The following is an 18,178-nucleotide window of genomic DNA, read 5'->3' on the forward strand; positions in this document are numbered from 1 at the left end:
CTCCTCTGTAAAATATCCCTTTGTATTAGAATCAAAAGTGTAGTGATGGGTGAACCCAGCTTTGTACTGATATGAAAACAAATACTGAGATGGTTTGGACATGTGCAGAGGAGGGATAGTGGATATATTGGATGAAAGATGTTGAAGATGGAGGTGCCAGGCTGGAGGAAAAGGGGAAAACCCCAGAGAAGATTCTTGGATGCTGTGAAGGAGGTCTTTCAGAGGGCTGGTGTTGGTGTAGAGGATGCTAGGCTGTGGCAACCCCCAAAGGGACAAGGGACCACAAATGTAAAAATATGGTGCTAAATGAGTTTCTCATTTATCTAAATGAGTTTCTCATTTATCGTCAATGTCAGTAAATGAAGCAGTAACCCAGTGATGGATGAAACTGTTGGAAAACGACCACTGGAGTAAAGGGTTAACGGGAGCGCTGTCCAGCGAGGGTTAAGCTTCCTCCCACATCCCTTCCGACCTCCTGTTTCCCACCAGGAGGTCGGAAGGGATGTGGGCCCCAAAGCAGGCAGAGGTTTTGTAGTTTCTCCAGCAGAGTTCACGCAGGCCGTGTGTGAAAGACTTTGATGGTGAAGCAGTGTCTGGCTATGGTGATGTGAATGCCGGTCACTACAATATCCATGTGCCCTACAAATTAAGAAAGCTTACTATCCAGAGTGATCGCATGCCACTGTGACACCACATAGTCCACTGTAGTGTTCTGCATATTACACCTTTGAGACCTTTGGTGCAATATTCAAAAACACAAATTCTTTGTGTCACGTTCCGCACAGGAACATCATATTTCCACTGTTAAATTCTTAATTGTTGTAGTGGAATATTAGATTCTTGTCACTGTGGCAGTTTTCCAGAGCAGTAAAACATATCTTGGGCGAACAGCAGGCATGTCAAAGGGCCTGGCTGCTAAAACTTTTGCTTAATAAGCTTAGATTACTCCTCTTTATTTTACTGATTTTATGAAAACGACATAACAGGCTAAGATCCTGTAAGAAAAGAAAACACTCTAGTTTTAGTTACATTTTTTCACATTTGAATTTGAAAATGAAATGGAGTGCCCACTTCGAGTCAGGGCCGAGTTCCTGCCCCAAGTGGAGGAGTTTAAATATTTCGGGGTCTTGTTCTGCAGTTCTGCTGCAGTGATGCGGACGCTGTACCGGTCCGTCGTAGTGAAGAGAGAGCTGGGTATAAAAGTGAAGCTCTCAATTTACCGGTCGATCTACGTCCCTTACACTCACCTATGGTCACGAGCTGTGGGTAGTGACTGAAGGAACGAGATCACGGATACAAGCGGCAGAAATGAGCTTCCTCCGAAGGGTGGCTGGCCTCTCCTTTAGAGATACGGTGAGAAGTTCAGCCATCTGTTCAGCTGCTGCTCCTCCACATCGAAAGGAGCCAGTTGAGGTGGTTCAGGCATCTGACAAGGATGCCTCCTGGGCACCTCCTGGGTGGGGTGTTCTGGGCATGTCCCACTGGGAGGAGGCCCTGGGACAGACCAAGGACACGTTGGAGAGATTATATTTTTCGGTTGGCCTGGGTGCGCCTTGGTGTTCCCCCGGACAAGCTGGAGGAGGTGGCTGGGGAGAGAGAGGTCTGGGCTTCTCTGCTTAGGCTGCTGCCCCCGCGACCCGGCCCTCGGATAAGCGGAAGAAGATGGATGGAATTTAAATGTATTTATTTAAAACAGATAGTGCCTAATAATGACCATATTGTTTGTAGTCCCAGATATAAAAACAATAAATAAGAAAATTAACAAACTGTCAGACAATGAATAACAATCCAGACAAGAAAGACATAAAATTATAACATCAAAGTCCGCAGTACAATAAGAAAATACACTGTATTTCATTGCGATACTTTTTCAGTCTATGTTTTCAGACCGTTGAATTCTCTGGACGTGTAAAAAGAAGTTAGTCTTCCTCTAAGGTAATGCCCTCCTGACTGTATTTATCATCTGCTGCTGCTACTTACAGTATGTAGCATTTGAAGTGCAGTAAAGCCAGTAAGTATAAATCCTCCCATATTGTTTTCGTTAATATGCTGTTTTGCTTCTGCCTTCAGTGCCGCTCTGTCTCTGAGAATCATTTGTAAAGCAAAGGCTGCAATCTGCACTGAATTACATGTCAAAACAATTTCTTTAGCAGAGACTCTCCGGAGCTCCTCTGGAGATGATTGAATGACTAGCGGGCTGAGAAATTACTGTGACAATGAATGTGTTTCACTTATATGTAACCCATTTGTGTGTGTGTGTCTGTACTTCTATCATCCTCTTCTGATGATTAGTAATAAGCTGTGCTTATGATGACAGTCCAGAGGCTAAGTGCCGCTCATTGTCAGCTCCTATCAGCTCTGCTGTTTGCATTTGTTGAGGAAGCTCTGCCTTGTGGGTAAAATCTCTCTTCTACTGTCTCTTTGTACTTTGTCTTGTCTTCATGTGCATTTGGTTAAATTATAGTACGAGTGATAATCTGGCCTCGTTACTTCATGGTGTGTTGATTGTTATGATCCGAGTTGCATGTTATCAAAGCTAGCCGAAAGTTTGTGCGCTAAATGGCAGTTGGTGGAGTTGAGGGTTTGCTAAGTGAGAAGATTATTTTATGTTTTTTTTAATTGTATACTTCATGTAATTATGACAGAAATGCATAAGTTTCAGGTAAAAGAGTCCAGATCCATTAGCTATGAGCCAGTCAGAGGCATGAACTTCAACATTTGGGCTTTTTAGATGCTTCTTCTGATTGTTTTCAGTTCGTGAAGTCATAGTTCCTGAATTCTGTCAAAACGGAGAATTATTTGTTTTCTCAGCTGCAGCATTTTTGGAGCTTGTCTTTGTTAGTGGCTCAGATGACAGAATCTTATCTTGTTTTGGATGTTTCTTGGGAGTCATATTTTTTACTTTATCTAACTCATAGTTCAAAAATAGCCTTTCTTTATCTTAGTTTAGCTCTCAGTTTATCCCCTGAAACAACAAAGCATTTTAACTCGTCTCCATTTCAGCCAACTTTGTTCTGCCCCAAAAGCTTGATTCTGCTCATCTGGATCTTTCAGTGGGAGAAACATTTTGTCACTCATCCAAATGACTATTTCAGTCTCAGCTGAAGAAGGGACATTTGCACAATGACTGACACTAGCATGCATCAAGCATGCATCAAGACAACTTTGTTCTGATTGTCTGCCCCTCATCAAGAAAACCCTTCAACAGGTGGATGAAGCTTTTGTGGTCAAAGCTGGAGCTGAATGCCCAGGATGACAAAATCGGTGATGTCACCTCTATATAGGTTGACATCATACAAAGGGAAGAGAAGACAAAGTTTCAAACTGTGCATTTAGGATAGACTGAAGTCTGAGCCTTTGGCTTGCTCAGTACAAGAAAAGCCATGATAGGCTCTTTAGCTTTAAACACTGCTGCAGAAGTGCTTCAAATATGTATTAAACAACGACCAATAGAGAAAAATAAATGACTAGATTTTTAGCCAGGAATGCCTTAGATGCCGCATCTCGTCCTAATTTCCACCTGTGCACTGATGGTTAAATCGAAGATCATTCTTTGCACTGTGCTTCTAAACTGTCAGCACAAAAAAGGCACACAGTTCTTTCACAGCTTTAATCTTTTGATCTTAGCCGTTGGTCCCCTCGGGCAAGTTGTTACACTGACAATTACTACAGTCAGGCAGCTCTGCAGCTGACATTACAAGAATGTGGAAGTACTCGACACCTTCCTGGTATGTGTATACTGACACAAGAGGGGCCTGTAACCTCTCCTTGAGGCTGCTGCTACAAGTTTAACTATGTACAGTCAAAGTCGATAGGCTTATTCATCTTGGAAGAAATTATTTTTTTATGGTATTCCAAGAATGTCAAATGACTGATCAGGCTTTTTGAAATTAGTAATCTAAATAAACGATTTTATTGTAAAGGTTTACTGTTATCTATCAGCATTAACATTATATTACTGCATTATATACTCTGACCGTTTTATTATAACACAGTTGTCAGAACTTGGAGTCAACATGCACTCATCATAGGCATGAATGTCATGGTAGTTTTGGTCTTGAAATTATTTCTTTGAACTGAATACATCTTTAATGACTTTAAAAAACTAGAGTTGGGTGAACAAGTTTGAATTTATTTTAGATTTTCTCTAAGGCTCAAAAGTATAATATATATATTATATATACTTAATTGTGCTAACTGTTCTACAGTGTCTTTGAACTTGACAAGATGAACGCCTATAAGCTCCTCTTTAAGAATGATGGTTGACAACAGCTGGTAATTTCTCTTTGCTGACATAAAAAGCCACCAAAGTGAGTGTTGTCAAAAAGCACTCATTGCATTGACCAATACTCAGAAAATGGGGAAAGTCCAAGGAACTCAGTGAAGATAGGTAGGAGAGTTGTAGATTTACAAAAGTTAGGAAGGTCTCAACTGAGATTTCCAGGAATTTCTATTCATCTGCTATTCATCTTACTTTTCCGAAGTCTCAAAGAAGACTCAAACTGCCCCCCAACATGAGAGAAAATTGGTTAGGATGTCGAGGAACAACCCAGGAACCAACAAGAATCAAGCCTGCCATGACCTGGAAACTGCTGGCACACCAGTGTCACTGTCGACAGAGAAGCAAGTTTTATATCGCCATGGCTGAACGACAGTACGTGTCTGAGGAGAGGGACTGGGCAAAGACTGGGCAGTTTGGCCATAATGACAACAGGTGTGTTTGGTGGAGTGAAGGTGAGGCTTTCAAACCAAAGAACATTGTACCGGCTCTCAGTCCTATTGACAATTTGTGGACTATTATTAAAAGCTGGGTTGGTGCCAGGAAACCAACCCATTTAAATGAACTCTACTAATTCTGCCAAGACGAGTGATCAAATCCAGCCAGCCAGAATTATGCCAGAAGCTTGTTGATGGACAACGAAAGCTCTTGGTTCTCAGTGAGTTTCTCATTTTCACTCTGCCATGTTGAACTGCAGCTGCAATGGTAGTTCATCCTCTGCTCGGAAGATCCGCTTGGACCTGGGCCGCTCTAACCAGACCCAGCAGCATTTTGAAAGCTGGATTGTTTGCACTATACACAGACTACATATTGAAACAAGGACAGTTGGTGCTAACTGCTCTCTAATACTACTTAGCAAATTTAATGTTTGCAGCAGAGAAACATAACAATTAATTTAGGAAAGCCTGTGTGCAATACAAGGAGAAGCACTCAAGTAGTGTCAAAAACAGTGCCACGGATAGAATTCATATCTCTGGAAAACATTTGATATGATATGACTCCTCTGACTCATTTACTCTTCCTGTGACTCTTGTCAGTGGCAGCTCAGGCATGGAGTTATTATTCACGCACCGGATTGGGAAAGATTTGGACCAGTTTAAAAAAGAAATGTAGGAAAATCCATGTTGTTGATGTGTTTTTTCTAAATGGAAAATACACATGTATATCCTACTGTGAGTAGTAGTGCCTAGTTAAAGGGAAAAATCAGCTCTGCAGTTATAAAACAGCCTCTAATGGATCTAGGCGATGTCCTCTAAAGAGAAAAAGGACACATTTCATTAGAGGACACCAGGTCGGTCTGCCTGTACACAGTAATAACAGCATGATGGTCACAATGAATGCGTTGTGACAGTGTAAAAAAAGCCTAGTTAACAAATAAGTACTAATTTGTTACAGCTCCAGTTTACCTGCCCTTTTATTTACCTTTTATGACTTGCATAGATTGTCCTCACTTCATGTAAATAACATGAAGCTTATGAAAAACAGACTGGAAATAGATTTGAAGTGATGTTTGGATATTCCCATTGCTGTTTGCTGCCCTCATGATTATCATTGACTGGAAGTCATGTGTTGTTTTGTGTTATGGTTCATTACCCTCACTCTGAGGACAAATAGATTACAGTAGAAATGAGAGCAGAAGTCAACTGGACTGATGGAGTATAACACAGTTGCAGGAAAAAAGAATCAGATGATCCGCAGAGAGCTGAAAACAGAGCCACGTTTCACTGAGAGACCTGAGCGAAGCAGAACCAACTTGAATCAAAAGCACTTCAGCAGAACTAAATAGGACAAAAAAGAGCTGAGCAGTTCAACACGGAGCAGTGCGGCGCTGCAAGTCACATTAAACTATATATTCTTGGCCACCCAGCAGCAACGCATCAGCCACGGTTCACGGATCACACCCACAGTCACACACTAGAAAAGATAATCTAACCCGTGTTCAAGCCCACAGACTTAGCTTTGAGAAGATGCTTTTTATAGCTTTTCTCTCTGTATGTGTCTGTGTGTGACGCTGGTGGTGAGCCTGAGGAGACAATAGCCCACTTACAGAGACATAATCTTCCTTAAAAAAAGAAAGAAAGTTAGACTTCTTGCTGTTTTGACAAAGCAGAAACTCAACCATAGGGCCACGGAGGCTGAGGTGTTGGAGAGCAAAGCTATCTCAGAAGGCACAGTGTCACTGTAGGAGTTCAGTTTTGTCCAAGAGCACTTTCCTCTACATCAAGTATATGTGAATCTTGACTACGATGCAAATCAGTACAGTTAGTGGAAGTGTTCATGTCTTGCTCCAAAGCTAGCGCTTTACCCCATGTCCCGCCAGGACCTGAATGTGTCAGATATTTGCATTTGTAATTTTACCAGTAAATTTCCACAAACGTATGTGTGTCTGTGTCTTAGTAGATATTATCAGTGGACTTTAAACTTATGTTAATTTGTCTTTTTTGTGCTTACAATGGATCAAATGAGTAAGTAAGGTAAATATAAAGCGAGAATGGTCACTTATATTCACTCTAAATCAAAGAATGTTTGTAAAATTTGCTTACGAATAGAAAAAAAAGCACTTGAATGAATGTGTGTGATTAATTGAATGAGGCTGGTAGTAAAAGGTAGTCACTTTGAGTTTTCAATTGGATTGAGAAAGTATCAATCATTTGTGTAAGTTGGAAATGAAGGTTTTTAATTCACGCTGCGGATGGGTCGATCGATGATGGTCAGAGTGAGTCGCGCTAGCTTATAAACAAAACCATTTTTTTAAAGTTTGTTATCTAATGAATGCATTAAGTCTGCCCTGACTGTGTCCTCCCCACACAGAGACATATTTTAGAGATGTAAAAATTTAATGAGTAAGCAGCACTAGAGCCCTAAAGTAGAATGAAAGAAGAAGCAAGCAGATGTTAAGAATTCCTACTGTGAGCTAATACCCATTGCATTGCTGTTTGCTAACTACAGTAGGCTGTATGTGAAGTAGGCTCTGCACTTTCTTTCTCATCATGCTGGAAGTGGAAAATAAACTTCCTCCTGTTGTGTTTTTGTGTTTGAATCATACAGTCTACATTATTAACACTGTGTCCCCTCTTTCCCAGCAGCGGTGGTATTGGCCTTTGACAGTTGGCAGAGTGATGGGGGATGACAGGAGCCCAGGGTTGGATCATGTAGTCTAGCATGTAATGACTATATAGGGAACTACTGAGTCAGATGCTGAGACCAAAAAAATGCTGCAAACACTTATTATCATATTAGGTAACTGTTGGTTACAGCTGGTTCTGCTGCCCCCTTGTGGCAGAAAATCAAGTACTGCAGCTTTAAGTGTCAGAAACTGCAGTTCCTCTAACGGCCACTTGAGTCTGGCTCCAAAAGGGAGTCATTCCCCATAGATTTTGTTTCGATGCCTGACTTTATATATGGAATTAACACGTCTGCAGCCTAAAAAACTGTGATTTCCATATATTTCATTTCCTCAGGCGAGTCAGAGACTGTGGTGGGACACGCATGTTGGGAACAAACCTGCATGATCTAAATTTTGCTTGTGCATTTTTTCTGTGCTCAAACATTTCAGCACACACATAGTTACTGAGGCCTTTTGAGATTTGCTGTAGTGGGGAAAAAGAAAGGTTGTGCCATTTAAATGGCCGCTTCCATTGTCAGGTAAAGTTTTTAGTGCCAGTTTAGAGGCACTAAAAACTAAAATACTCCCATGACAGTTTGGACCAGGTCTGATAAGATTTCATTTTCTGTTAACCTCATGTTTGAGTAACGGCTAGTCTGAGTTTTCTCTGCTGACTTTGCTTTTTTTGATTTCTCGCCAAAGACTGAAACATTCGGCCAACCAACACAGAGTTACACCATTAGATGTTTTTATTCTTTTGCTTCTTTGTTTGATGCTGGACTTCATCCTATTTTCCTCATAATTACTTTGTTTCGACATTTTCCTCTGTGCGCTTTCTCTGTTTGCTTTTACTTTATTCTTGTAAGCAACACTTGATTTATTTGCTTGCTGTACTCTGGATATGTGGTTGAACACATGAACACACATAGACGTACTAATCTAGCTACCCTTTCTGTTTATCTTCACAGTCTTTACCTCCTGACTTTCATATGCAGTGTCTCTTTCATACAAGCTTTGGCAGTGTTGTTCAGTTGCACAGAGCATGGAGGTGACGAGGGGGCAGCGGGTGCGATGGCATATAGCAGTAGACAAACTCCCTTGTTTTCAATAAAGTGAACGGAACAGATCTCTTGATATGAGTTCACACAGGCAGATGTTTGATCACATGACACACTCGTGGATCAAATGCATGCTTTGTTTTGAAGCCCTCGTTGGCCGAGTCAACAATTTCAACACCTGAATCTCGTCCGGCGCCAGAAGATTCTGTTTTATTTCTTTGAAGGGTTTTTAAATCAAAGCACTTTGGATTTTTTTTTCAGTCTGAAATGGGAAGTGTTTGGTTCTCAAACCTGCAGCAAGCATATAGAGTCGCTTTGTGAGACAAATGTGCTTGGATTGCAGCGTGCTGGATTTGAGGATATTTAGATAGCAGTTTATCCCCACTCGCAGCAGGCTGCAGGGCAGTAGGTATTTCTAAATGGTGTGAATGCAAGAGGTGGCTATGCAGAGAGGTGCTGACCAGTCGTGCATTGTTGTTCGGTAGCTGTTCTGTCAACATGGAAACCTGGTGAAACTGGAGCAGTGCCTACAAAGCAAGTTTACCCACTTTTCCTTATCTTTCCCTGACATCAGAAATCAGGCTAGGCGGTCACAAGAAGGTGGTTATCAACTCTTCAGTATAACCCAGGATTTCCAAATCTAACTGTGAGCACATTCACAAAAGAGGCAGTATTGGCATCACATGACCAGCTGAGAGCACGGACAGGTCTACTTACAGCAGTATAGACTATAAAATTCAAAAAATACAAAGGAGTTAAGTATGTAAGAACATACTAAAAGCGACACAGCGTTCATCTTTCCATAAAGTTTTGTAAACTGAATAAAAGTGACATGCTTTCTTATGCCAAAAGAAAATGACCACTGACCGGATGTGTAAGAACCATAAACCTTCTCTCTGTCTGCACACAAAGGTCCAAAGCAGCTTCCAGGAATGTCAGCTCTGCTTTCTGTTTAGGCTTTGATTTTGTACATGTTCATCTCTTATCTTGAGCATAACTTAAGTGGAGCCTGTTAGTGCTGCACTATAAGTTAACATAACGAGATATCTCAGTAGGATGTGAGTCGCTGAAAACCCAGCGTTAACCCTCACTAAGTCCCAAATCCTGCATCATAGCACAGGCCCCTACTTGCTTAGAGGACAGGTTGTAATGGTCTGAGTAATGAGATGTGTTGGGCTCATCTTACTCATGAAACTGGTACTTGAATTAAGCTGTAAAAGTAGTTTTAAAAAAAAAAGTGTATTTTTAGCTGTAGACATGAAGTTTCGGATATGTCCTGTCAGCACATGAGGTTAGAGACCGGATTAGATTTGGCCGAGTATCCGCTTTCCTTTTGACTCAGGTGAGAGAGCTGTCAACACTGAGGAGGGTGTAGCTGTAAGAAACAGGTCACATTTATCTCCACGTTTGACAAACATGTTTTTCTGGAGTGCATCTGCGATCGTGGGAAAAGGCGTGTCTGTTTTCTCACATCCATGAATGAGCAAGCCTGTCATGTTCACACACACTACCTAATTGCTCTTTGATTGTTTGACTGTAACAGGCGACTGATGGGATATCAAGCACCTTAAATAAGCTCTCCAGTATGTACTTTCTCTTTTTTAATAGCTTCTTTCTGCAAAGTATGTTTGAAAATTGTCATCTTAGTTAAGGTGCTTTAAGAAAGCAGTGAAAAGATGATGAAAGTGAAAATATATTAATGAGCTTTTCAGTTAGTGTGAAGCAGTTTCAGTGTGACACATCTCTTTAGCAAGAGCAATCTATCCACTCACACGCAAACTCAGAGGCTCTCACATGCACACACACACACACACACACACACACAGACACACCCTGACCACTCAACCCTCTCACACAGAAACTTCTCTCCACAGTGGATCTTGTTCTTTACACTTTGTATAGTCAGCTCTGTGGAGATCAGTAATCTCTGTGTATCAGCACCTTTATATGCAGTCTCACTGTAAAACTGTGATTACCTTAGTTTCACACACTGTGGCCCTTTCAAGCTCACTCACTCACACACACACACACACACACACACACACACACATACAGTGGACACAAAGGCGATGTTGTTCTGTCGAGGTCAACAATGCAGCTGGACAGAGACAGTGTGTCACAGTATCTGAATGGTGCTGTCACCCTCGGCCTGCACATGCTAATATGGAGTCATTTATAATGAACATGACACTGGGCATTATTTAAACACACGCTTCTTCATCTGTGCACACAAATGCACACTGTAGCTCTGTCCAGTTACCAAAAAGTAATGTTGGGGTAGTCATTTGTAAAAAATCACGCAGGTTTAAACCATTTAAAAATCAGTTTGTTCCCACAGAATGGCAAAATTATGGAAGCCCTTTTCTGCCGCTAAAAAAAAGTATCCATAACTTGAAATTTTGAGTTATTTTCTCAAATTTTGACTTATTATCTCAAAATTTTGAGAAAAGTAACTCGAAATTTCAAGTTAGCATTGCCAGTCAGTATCAATCTGCGGGAATTACGTCATTTCCGTGTTACCCGGAAGCCCTCAGCTACAAATGCTACAGCTAAGCTACCAGTATTACAGCCAGTCATGAATGCACAAATTGCTGACTATTTTCAGCGTGGCTTCACAAATTATGAAATCCTTGTGTTATTAGCTGAATCGCAAGGCGTTATTATCAGCAAACGTACTCTCGATTTTTGAATGCGCATTCCTCTGCGCCGTATCCTTCTGGATAACAAGAAAATGACGTCATTCATGTAGATTACCGATTGGCAGAGCTAACCTGAAATTTCGAGTTACTTTTCTCAAAATTTTGAGTAAATAAGTCAAAATTTCAAGGACGATAACTTGAAATTTCAAGTTATGGATACTTTTTTTTGGTGACAGAAACGGGCTTTCATACAAAATACTACAAGCACAGTTATATTTACTAATATGACTGTAATAAGTAATAAACAAAAGGACCTTTGGATGTTCAGTCATCCTATTATGTTCTCTTAATTACAGTAGGTACATTAGTCTTTGTCTCTGCACCTACTCTACCCTGCTGTGTTATTATTATTATTATTGTTATATTTTAAATGCTTTCAAAGGCTCCATTAACCCCCGGAGTAGTAGCCGCCTGCAGCGTACTGCAAAGCTCCAGAGACAGACAGTGGCCAGCTTTGCTGTTTCTTTCTTTCTTTCTTTTTTAACAATCGAAGACTCATTTTGTTCGTGTATTTCATATTTTATTTGACAGTCCTGACAGACAAACTCACACACACAGACACACACACACCCATCACATTACATCATGGGGAATCTTTGGGGAATTCTGATGCTGTCTTACAGAGTAATGACAGCATGTTACTGTAATTCCATTTAGTGTGTTTCATGCTGATTTTCATTGTCACTTGTCATGATGATGTGCCAGTTGGTGCTAATGCAGATGAGCATTAGTGTGCTGTGCATCGGGGTTTATTCTCCCACGCGTCAGTAGATTACATCACCGTCCTTCCTCTTCGATTTGAACATGATGATGTCTGTTTGTTTGTAAGCTGGCATGACAGCGTGACAGCAGGGTGAGAGCCTTGAAGGAGAGATGACAGAAAAAGGATGAGTGCCAGGCAAAGAAGGGAGGACTGGGAGGGCTGAAAAGCAGGAAACAAGGATGTCAGGAGTCGGAGGGCAGCCGGAGGCGGTGATGATGGATGGAAAGCCATGGCTGTTCTTGTACGGTTGTTCCTAGTTACATGTATGCTGCCTCTGTGCACGTAGTGAGGATTTTTTAAAGAGAGTTTGTGGGTTATATCTGTGTCTGTAAAATAAAACAAAACACAAAACAATGACGTACGCTGTGTCAATGCAAAGACCTCAAAACTCAGCAAAAAGCCTGAGAGAGATTTTTAATCAAATTAAAAGAACATTTAAACATTTATCGGCATTTTTTTGGACCCTGGTGGTGACTGATGGTTAATGCAGCTTATTATTTTTATTAGTGCTTTATTTATCCAGGTAAAAAAATCTCATTGAGATTAAAAATCTTATTTCCAAGAGAGACCTGGCATCATGGCAACAAAAGTCACATACCACATAGGTATATAACTTTAGTCCAACGTAACTCTTTGTTGTCCTGTGAGTCACTGTTAGGGACAAAAATTGTTAACCCCAAAAAACCCATTGATGCAATTAAGCTTTTACTAGCGGTGCACCAATATATCGGCCTATTGTTGTTGTTGTTATTGGCCCTGTTGACCGATACTGGCAGAATTTATGGTTATTATTAGTAATATTAGAATCAGAATCCACCATCCATCCATCTTCTTCTGCTTATCCGGGGCGGGGTTGTGGGGGCAGCAGCCTAAGCAGAGAAGCCGAGTTTATCCGGGGAAACACCAAGGCGTTCCCAGGCCATCCAAGAGATTATCAGAATACTTAATCCGTAAGGAAATTATGTGGTTACAGTTGCTCCAAGACAATAAGAACAGTTACAGACTGAACTAAATTAAGGAATTCAGTATATTACAACATTATAAAATATAAGGAATAGCTCTAATATATACAACAGCTCAATTTTAAATATCCAGAATATTATATAGATTAAATATATATGATAGATCTTTTACTCTAAACTGTAAAACTTTGTTATTTTCATATTAGTTGCCAAATACTAAAATCCATCCATTTTCAACTGGTGAAATGTAAGAAAAATCATGGGAACAGCTATAACTACTTTCAAGCAGACCAGCTTTTAAAAAAAATAAAGATTTGTTTTCTTAGCACAAAAATAATCAGATTTAGTCTTCTTTTGTATCTCTATATGAATATGCATAACCTTTGGGTAAGTAAAAACCTCCCTGTCTCTAGGAGTGGTGCAGCACTGGTCTCTATGTTTTGGTTTGGGGAACCACTCGCTACTCCAGAAATCCACAAATACATATTTTTTTCTGTCAAAGTCTCGAGTACGTTGTACAGCAAGTTGCTACTTAACTTATTTTTTTTATTTCTTCTGTAGAACATCAGAACACCTGAGATCTGATGCTACCTGCCATCACCATGGAAACAGAGGCCAGTCACATGCTCGAGGCGGCACTGGAGCAGATGGACGACATCATTGCAGGTAAAGGCTAGAAAGCAACAGGTGTAAACTTTGAGTTAGTGTTTAGAGGTGAGTGGAAGTCTCAGCATGTCATGAACCAGTATCTGCACACAGGTTGGCTTCTCCAGCACCGTGTGCTACAAATAAGCATCATCTGGTCTGTATTAATGCTGTAACACTGCTCCGTACTGCTGTTGTAATTTGGGCAATTAGTGATTGTTACTGAGAACTAAAGTGGAAACTTTGTGCATCGGCCACAGCAACATAATAAAAAAATGTGTTTGCCGGCACCAGAAGCGTCCAGAACGTAAGTGGTATATTTGTTGCTACTCATAGACTGTATGTTAAAGATGGACTGAACCACTATGACGTCACCCACTCTGGTTCATTTTTACCATTCCGACGTAAAAGGCTGATGAGGTATTGCCTGGGTGGGTGAGGTGGGCACCCAAGTTTGTGAAAGTGATAACTCGGGAATGAAGCAACGCAGGAGTTTCAAAATGATACCGTAGGCGTATCTGCTAAACATCTTGGATGAGTCTCAGTGACCTCGACCACAAGGTCAGAGGTCAAATTTTCTGAAAATCTCTGAAAATCTTAGAAATGCTATAACTTAAGAACAATGCGATAAAGACTTTTTAAATTGATACGATAGGCGTGTCTACTAGGAGGCTGACAGGTAGCACTGTTCGTGGCCTGTATTTTAAAGCCTTGGCCTGAGCTTCTTGTTCATTGCTATCTGAAACCAGGAGTCAGCATGCTCATGCATTCGTGGCTTGTCAGGCAGAAAATAGGCCTGCTCTGAAGCATGCAATGCTTTATCCTCGTTCTGAACATTGATGGGGAACATAATTTACAAAGTGAAAAGTATTTTTGGAGTATTTACCGAGGTCACATATCAAGGAAACCTGAGGGTGGTTTTCACTTATCCGTCTATACAGCTGGAAGTCTGTGTTTTTGCAGCCAGAGTCGCTGCCCTTGTCTAATCCATCTGATTCATATACCTTCAGGCTTGTCGATTCATTTGTCAGTACTGGGTTTTCCCTGCACCCAAAATTGATCAGAACCCAGTAAGGAAGCAGACATGAGAGCTGAGTCGTTTGTGGCAACTGTATCAATAAAATCTTGTCAATATCCATCCCCAGTCATAGGTGTATGTGTGACAATGCATTTGTATTTATTTTTTTACAGTAGAGCTGCAGGAAATGATTATGTACAATATTGATAAAGCTTCAACTTATGACAAGCAAACACATTGTCAAGCACATTATGTAACCTATAAGGTCAAAGGTCCAAAGGGCTACATGAGTGCAGATTGTTTACCATTCTTCATCCGTAAAATATAACTTACTAGAGCTAAAAATGATATAGTTCAGTGTTTGGGTTTGCTTTGAGTTCAGCTCATACCTTTTTTTGTGATCCATAAGTCAAAATTTTGGCCTATTATCTTAAACTTTTGACTTGCTAACCCCAAATTTCAAGCTAATTTCTCAATTTTGAGTTATTTTCTCAAAAGGTTGAGTTAATAAGATAACATTTTGAGATATTAACCCCATGTAACAGTGTAAAATTTCTGAACACAGCAGGTTAATAAATGGCAGGCTTGTAATGGTGAGACTGCCTCGTTTTCTGTGTTTCTGTGAATTTTTGTTTGTACAGTATAACAAAGTTTGTTGCAGGCAGCTCAGCCTTGGACAGAAAAGATTAGACTGACAGTGGGGTAAATGTTTAATGTGATCGAGCAGCATGATGTGGGAAAACACATCAGTTCAGTCACAGGGTGAGGCAGAGAACGACTGATGTGGAGGATTTCCTGCGAATCCGTCAGAATCAGAAATGTTTTGGTCACTAATGAAAGTAAAATTTTGGTAAATGGTAAACTATTAGTAGTTACTTTACTATCACTTGTGGTGACTGATGAAACTGTTTTGATAGTGAGTTAATCATTTTTTGTAATTTTCTCATTTGCTGGATATCCGTGGGAACTTCCATCAATCAAGTAATTTTTAAAAATAACACTGTCAGTTATTCCCAGTTTTTTTAGTCGAGGCAATTCATCAATTGAGAAAATAATCAGCAGATGAAATAAAATTGCAGTTGTATTCTCACAGTTGCCCTGCGACTTATTTTCACACAGACAAGTGGAGAAAAGAGGCTTTACTGCTATCATTGTTGTAATTGTTGTTACTATTTGCCATCAATGTGCTGATCTCACCCAGGCCTTTGAGCTTGCTGTTCCGGCTCTCACTGACCACAAATAGAAAGACATTAAAAATGCCATTAGCGATAGCATCAGCCAGTCGCTAACGAGGAAATTAGAGCCACTTATCAGGAATTTAGATATGTCGGTCATATTGCATTCCATGATCAAGACAGCTTTTTCTGTGCTTTTGGGGTCAAAAAGCTTCTTGCGGTAATACTTGTGAAAGCACTCTGCTGGTTAACGATTTTGGTGTCGGTGTTGTTTTTGATCTGTTTGCAGGCAGAGGAGCAGCTGCAAACCTTTATCACAGCTACCTTTTAATAAGTTGTCTATATGCTGCCAGTCCTGGGATGTAGATGTTATCAGACGCAGACGGGTCACAGAGTAAAGGCTGTTAATGGTGCAGAAATAAATTATTAGGACTACCTCTGAAATTAAAATGCTTTACAGTTGTAATCAGTTACATACACATTTACTAATACAAGGCCTTGACAGTGTACTAAGTAGCGGGCAACTTGAACTTGTCATTGCATCACAATTTGCATGCTTTGCTTACCTGACATTCAATTCAATTCAATTCAATTCAATTTTATTTATATAACGCCAAATCACAACAAAAGTCGCACTTTGGCGACAGTGGGAAGGAAAAACTCCCTTTTAACAGGAAGAAACCTCCAACAGAACCAGGCTCAGGGAGGGGCGGGGCCATCTGCTGCGACCGGTTGGGGTGAGAGGAGGAAGACAGGATAGAAGACATGCTGTGGAAGAGAGACAGAGATTAATAAAAGATATGATTCAATGCAGAGAGGTCTATTAATACATAGTGAGTGAGAAAGGTGACTGGAAAGGAAAAACTCAATGCATCATGGGAATCCCCCTGCAGCCTACGTCTATTGCAGCATAACTAAGGGAGGATTCAGGGTCACCTGGTCCAGCCCTAACTATATGCTTTAGCAAAAAGGAAAGTTTTCACATCATATATGAAACACCAGCTTCCAAACTGGCGATTTTATTTCAGCTTTCAATGTGCTTTTCCAAAGTAAAATTATTCTTAAATTTGTTTTTAAGTGTTAATAAATTTGTAAGAAGTGTATTATTATAGCCAGTGTTGGGGAGTAATAGAATACATGTACCGCCGTTACGTATTTAAAATACAAAATATGAGTAACTGTGTTCCGTTACAGTTACAGTTTAAAAAGGTGGTATTCAGTTACTTTGTTGAAATAAATGGATTACACGGCGATTTTTCCTGTTTCATCTGTTAGACTATGCCCTCTCTATGTTTGGTAATTCCACGCTGGTGGAAACCCAAACAAAACACGCATGAAAAGGCTCTAATGCCTGTGTCTCAATTTCGCGGCCCGCACAATGACGTGACGAAATATTTTTAAAAATTATTATTCAAAATAATTATTCAATATGAAGGCAATAGGTAGAGTGTAAGCATGTAAACATAATAATAACCACTGCAGCCTGAAGTGAAGAGTGCCTGACGAGCCCAGCTGTAAGTAAGCTATTAAGACTCGACTGTACGCTGTGTTCGTGTTTTCCTCCGAAACAACAAGTTCCGTTGGAGCAGCCTTTCAACGCCTCTCTCTGTCTCTCGCTAGCAAAGTTGACCCACACAACAAAGTAAAGCTAGTTTTGGGCGACGAGCCCGACACGAACCCGACGTATTAGCCAGAGGTCCCTTTACTACGGTTGGGAGCCGCGGACCTGTTTTATATACGCGATCGCTGCAAAAAGTGCAGCCTTACCTAATGTCCCCCTACTGTTACTCATTTTATATTAAGATTTAAACATCTAGTTGGTATTGGTATGGTGACTATCCTTCAGTAATAGTAATAAATCACACAGCAAAAGCATGATAATATATTAAGTAATCCAAAGTATTCAGAATGCGTTACTCTCATTGAGTAACGTAATGGAATACGTTACAAAATACATTTTGGGGCATGTATTCTGTAATCTGTAGTGGAATACATTTTGTAAGTAACCTTCTCAACACTGATTATAACAGTCATATCTCCAGGGTATAGTTATAAATGACAAAACAGAACAAATTATAGCCCAGAAGCACAACTTTAACACAAAAAAAGCAACAGGAGACACATTAAAAACACTGTCTTCAAAATAAAACAGGAATCGGCTACAAGTGAGACATGAGACCGTGGACAGGGCAACACAGGAAGCACAGGGAACAGACACAATGAAGGATATCAGATTAACTCAACACAGGAAGCTAAACCTTTCAAACTCTCTATAAAATCCAAAGACCATGACAAATAAAAAAAAACAAAAAAAAACTTTTGTTTGATAAAGCTTTTGTTTTTCTCGTTTTTTTCCTTATAGTGCAGATAAAATAATTCACTTTAAGAATGCACAGCATTTCAGCTGAAATGTCAGCGATGATCTTTCAGAAACATCGCACATTAGAAGCAGTTCTGACATAGATACCAGCTC

General features: G+C 40.3%; 1 protein-coding gene across 4 annotated transcripts in view; it reads left to right on the plus strand.

Moving 5' to 3' along the window:
• ppfibp2b (PPFIA binding protein 2b) overlaps positions 1-18,178 on the plus strand; it is a 93,761-nt gene that overhangs the window by 14,922 nt on the left and 60,661 nt on the right. For all 4 annotated transcript variants that reach the window (XM_040036043.1, XM_040036063.1, XM_040036052.1 and 1 more), the window contains exon 2: positions 13,429-13,533. In XM_040036043.1, coding sequence (XP_039891977.1) covers positions 13,452-13,533 — 82 coding nt within the window. In that variant the 5' untranslated portion in view covers positions 13,429-13,451. The remainder of the gene's footprint in view (positions 1-13,428; positions 13,534-18,178) is intronic.

Source organism: Simochromis diagramma, unplaced genomic scaffold (genome assembly GCF_900408965.1).
Source record: "Simochromis diagramma unplaced genomic scaffold, fSimDia1.1 OVJJ01000333.1, whole genome shotgun sequence".
In the NCBI taxonomy this organism is placed as follows: Eukaryota; Metazoa; Chordata; class Actinopteri; order Cichliformes; family Cichlidae; genus Simochromis; species Simochromis diagramma.